We start from the raw sequence: 4,511 nt of genomic DNA, 5'->3' as shown, positions 1-4,511 counted from the left end.
CTTAAATAGTAAAAAAAAATTGCAAATTAATTTCAAATTTAATTTGCATATAGTGACAATTCTTTGACATTTAACTATTGCCACTATATTTACACATCACTTAGTTTTTCCCGAGGCCTTTTGTCCCAGATGTGGGGTAAAAGGTCCCTCTAGCTGCCTCTATGATAAACTTATTTTACCATTACCATAAAAATAGTTTCAAATATTCACACACACACACACACACACGTACAGTATATATATATTTATTTTCTGAAATAGGACCTTTTGTCTTTCTTGTACCCTTTGTAATCATTTTATGTTCTAAGACACAAATAACTGTTCACAGTTAATGCAACTGATATATGGAGTGAATGATATGTTTCCAATTAGTTTGGTGTTGGTATGAATTTTTAAATGTTTTTGAAATAAGTCTCTTATTCTCACCAAGGCTGCATTTATTTGATCAAAGTACATTAAAAAGTAACAGCATTTACTGTATTTGAAATAAAAAATATTTGTAACATCATAAATGTCTTAACTGTCTATATTTTTTGTCAATTTAATGTGTCCTTGTAAATAATTATTTTATTTTTTTTAAGTTTTAGAAAAACAACAACAACTTACTAACCCCAAATATTTGAACAGTTGTGTACATAATATTTCTGAAAAGCATGTTCATAGATGTTTAGTGTGTAAATGTCAGACATTGAGTGCAAACAACTACAAAACACAGGACAGTTAAACAGTTTTCTTTGAATATTTATTGACAGGCCTACTGTAATGCATCAAACTGTAAACAGAAAAAAGTTAACAAACAGTGACACAAAAATACTTGGAGCTTATAGTAAAGACAAAATTGTAGTTAGTAAAAATTATTTGTACAACTGATTAAGCTTTTGAAATAACTAATCACTAAATAACGAATCATCAGTGAAACCAAATCATTCAGAAACATAACTTGGATGTTTCTGAGTGTAACCAGACCAGACCATTCATGTATCATGTATTGCTAAATACCTAATGGATTGGTCAGTAGTTGTGAACTTGCCTTCTCTTGTCTTTAGGTATGGATGGATGCTGGAACACAAATATTTTACTCTTACGCTCTCTGCATTGGGTGCCTTACAGCATTGGGAAGCTACAATAAATACAACAACAACTGCTACAAGTAAGCAAACCCATTGTCATGAGAAACAGCGTTCAATTCAGTTTACATTTAAATCCATATATGTGCGTTTAGAAATATTTGTGGAGGCAATAGATGTTCTTATCTGTATATATGCAGGATTAAATATCAGAAGTACATTATGCAGTAAGACATTACATTCGCTTTAACAGCATGCTTTGTCTTTCTGCTTGTAGAGATTGTGTTTACCTGTGCCTGCTGAACAGCGGAACCAGTTTTGTAGCTGGCTTTGCCATCTTTTCAGTTTTGGGCTTCATGGCCTTCGAACAGGGGGTCGATATCTCAATGGTAGCAGAGTCAGGTAACTTAAACAACAGTGTCTTCTTTATGTCATGTCCTTTATGTCATTTTCTACACATTAAGGCTCAATTCACTTGTTTTGCCAGGTCCTGGCTTGGCCTTCATTGCGTATCCACGAGCTGTAGCTATGATGCCTCTGTCTCAGCTGTGGTCCATATGTTTCTTCCTCATGATTATTCTGCTGGGGCTTGACAGTGAGGTGAGAGCACATCATCTCTCAAGTACATGATGTGTTTGACTGTGTGAAAATTTCAGTTAGGTTTTTATTAACTACTGCCCACATGAAGCTATTTAGCATAGCAGATATATTCATATTCTGTATCCTGTTGAAAAGTACCCTTTGTTCATGACTTTTGTGCATGCAATATTCTTTCAGTAAATGTGTTATGCAACTTTTTCAAGGCAGTACTACGTTAAAAACAAAACGCTGTCATTACACCTCATTCTCTTTTTCAGTTTGTGGGTTTAGAGTCTCTCATGACAGCCATAACAGACATGCACTCCAACTTCTTCCTCCAAGGACATCGTCGTAAACTCTTCCTCCTCCTCATTTGTGTGGGCTGCTTCCTCGTTGGCCTCCTGATGGTAACCGAGGTGATTATGTTCATAATTTGGTCATTTCTGTGGGTTTGTTTTGTTTGTCTGTCTAAATTAGACCACTTAATGACTAATTAAAAAATCTGAGATTTGAGCTCTGATCAATGTGATATTTTTTGCATTGATTCAATAGGGTGGCCTGTATATCTTCCAATTATTTGATTACTATTCCTGCAGTGGAATGACCCTCCTCCTATTTGCCATTGCACAGTCAATATGTATTGGCTGGTTTTATGGTGAGTAATAATACTGAATCAGCACTTAAGAGCACAGAAGATGTATAAAAAAGAATTTAAAACCTTTTAATACCTTGCACAACTGAATATTATAATGTTCTTCTCCAATATTTGATCATTATTTGTTAAATTACTGCAGGTTTTTGTGTGGAAATACCGTTTCAAAGATAGCACAACTTTTCTAATATGCTTAACTACAACTCTACCAGAGTAATTGGTGCATTAAGTGCCTTCTTCAAGGACACTAGTGGTGCTACAGTCACCTTTATGTAAAACCTGCAGCTTTTGTGTTGTTAGCCACGATTTTCTATCAAAGCCACCACCATACTTCAGCATCGTGTTTATAGTAAAGCTGGGCCATGTGTCATAAACAATAAGAACTAAGCATAAAACTGGTAAACAGTCTTTTAATATGCACAGGTAATTTACTTGGTCACTTCATCCGTATTGTTTTGTGTGTGATCTCCTTTAAGACCTCTGATTCCAATGTCTCTGGTTTTTCAGGTGCTGATCGTCTGTATGAAAATATTGTAGACATGATCGGTTATCGTCCTTTGACACTAATGAAATACAGTTGGAAATATATCACTCCTATTGTGTGTATAGTAAGTGCATGATTCACTCTCATTCACTGGTCACGTGAGGCAAAATGCAGTGATATTTTAGTTCTCCACCAAAGTCAAAATTTTATTTATGAACATCAGAGCTCTTTATTATGCGTTCAGCATTAATTCAATACACATATTTGCTTCTTTAGGGCACATTTGTCTTCTCTTTGGTCAAATTCACTCCTCTGAAGTTTAACAACACATTTGAATACCCATGGTGGGGTTATGCTGTTGGCTGGTGGTTTACCCTCTCCTCGACATTGATGGTTCCCATATGGATGATCTATGTCATCATTATCACTCCTGGTACACTGAAACAGGTAATTCCATGTATAATTTAACAGAAAACAACACTAAGCCATGTTCAAAGCACTGAACCTGCATCTATATGCTTTCACATTTTTTAGAGACTGCGTATCCTTTGCACTCCAGCAAGCGATCTACCTTTGACATCGGAAAGACGAAAAGAAACCCTGTGACCCCAACAGACAGTACAACATGTCCCATGACTGATAGAGAAACATTGGGGGACAAAAAACATCCTTGGGCTGTATTTTGGACAACTTTTGATATCATTAATGCCTTTGAAGGTACACATTCTCGTGAGATCTCAAGAAAGCACAAACACAAACTGTACATGACTGTTTTATAAGTTATTGAATTTTCCTAACTTATATTCTCAATTGCAAGCAACTAAATGTGGATTTAAACTGGAAATTAAAAATATAAGCTCAACTTCCATGTTCAGCTGTATCTGAGGAAAACTCAGTTTGACGTCATCAACGTCTAGCATCGTTGGCTAGCATCAACAGCTTGCTGTATCATAACCATTCACAAGATATCAGTTCTTCTGAAGAAGATAGCAAAAAAACAGTTTTTTTTATCATGAGGGAGTGGACCGGCCCCATTTTGGATGGACCATTGTTTATTACAGTTGATATAAGATTAGAAAATGTTGGATAATGTGTTAACCTTCAGTTAGAGCGATGAACATTTGGTTCATTTCTTATCAAAATTTGGAATGTAACAGTATTTTAGAATAGTAACTTTAATTTTACATTTTTATGGGTCAATCATGCAACACTTGGCTGTTTTGTGCCTATAGTCAAGTGCTGGTGTTTTAAGAAAGTGTTTCAGAAAGTAAAGATCCATCAAGAAAATAGATCCATATTTTGCTACTTAAATCTGCTTAGATGTACAGTCTGTATTCTATATTCTACAAACTATGTTTTTAGTCAAATGCATAATTTAAGGGAATAGCTATAGGTCATTTAAGCTTATGTACATTTGTATAGCTGATGCTCTAGAAAAGCCAGTGGTAAATGTTCTAATAAATGCTCTGTTCAAATCAACAGTCAAATGATTGCTGGTTGAAATATGTTGGTGACAGCAGCTTGTTTTTGCTTTTAGAGATTGTTCTGAAGCATCCAAGCAAATATTAAACAACTAGGTAAAAGGTGAAAGAAGGTTGAGTTTTGAATTCTTGGAAAAAAGTTGTTGGAGAATAACGTTAGACACGTTTGCTGTCAGACATCACAGACTGCCAGTTGTATACTGTACTGCTGTTTTACTGAGGTGCCGCAATGTGATTTATTAATATAA

General features: G+C 35.1%; 1 protein-coding gene across 1 annotated transcript; it reads left to right on the top strand.

Annotated features, from left to right (window-relative positions):
* Nucleotides 1–1,050: 1,050 nt before the first annotated feature.
* Nucleotides 1,051–3,790, top strand: LOC107584437 (sodium- and chloride-dependent GABA transporter 2-like). Its single transcript, XM_016271052.1, has 8 exons — nucleotides 1,051–1,150; nucleotides 1,345–1,469; nucleotides 1,555–1,667; nucleotides 1,925–2,062; nucleotides 2,199–2,301; nucleotides 2,806–2,906; nucleotides 3,059–3,229; nucleotides 3,317–3,790. Exons 1-8 carry the CDS (start codon nucleotides 1,053–1,055, stop codon nucleotides 3,386–3,388), a joined length of 921 nt encoding a protein of 306 aa, XP_016126538.1. The 5' UTR covers nucleotides 1,051–1,052; the 3' UTR covers nucleotides 3,389–3,790.
* Nucleotides 3,791–4,511: the final 721 nt, after the last annotated feature.

This window comes from Sinocyclocheilus grahami, unplaced genomic scaffold, assembly GCF_001515645.1.
Source record: "Sinocyclocheilus grahami isolate Dianchi unplaced genomic scaffold, SAMN03320097.WGS_v1.1 scaffold60.1, whole genome shotgun sequence".
NCBI classification, from domain to species: Eukaryota; Metazoa; Chordata; class Actinopteri; order Cypriniformes; family Cyprinidae; genus Sinocyclocheilus; species Sinocyclocheilus grahami.
The sequence above is the reverse complement of the archived record's forward strand: the minus strand, read 5'-3'. Positions and strand labels throughout refer to the sequence as shown.

Bases quoted from the DNA above. Each gene is read 5' to 3' on its own strand.
- LOC107584437 (XM_016271052.1), top strand. From the start codon at position 1,053: ATGGATGCTGGAACACAAATATTTTACTCTTACGCTCTCTGCATTGGG. The intron at 2,063-2,198 runs GTGATTATGTTC...TTGATTCAATAG, and splicing joins GCCTCCTGATGGTAACCGAG to GGTGGCCTGTATATCTTCCA. The intron at 2,907-3,058 runs GTAAGTGCATGA...TTGCTTCTTTAG, and splicing joins TCACTCCTATTGTGTGTATA to GGCACATTTGTCTTCTCTTT.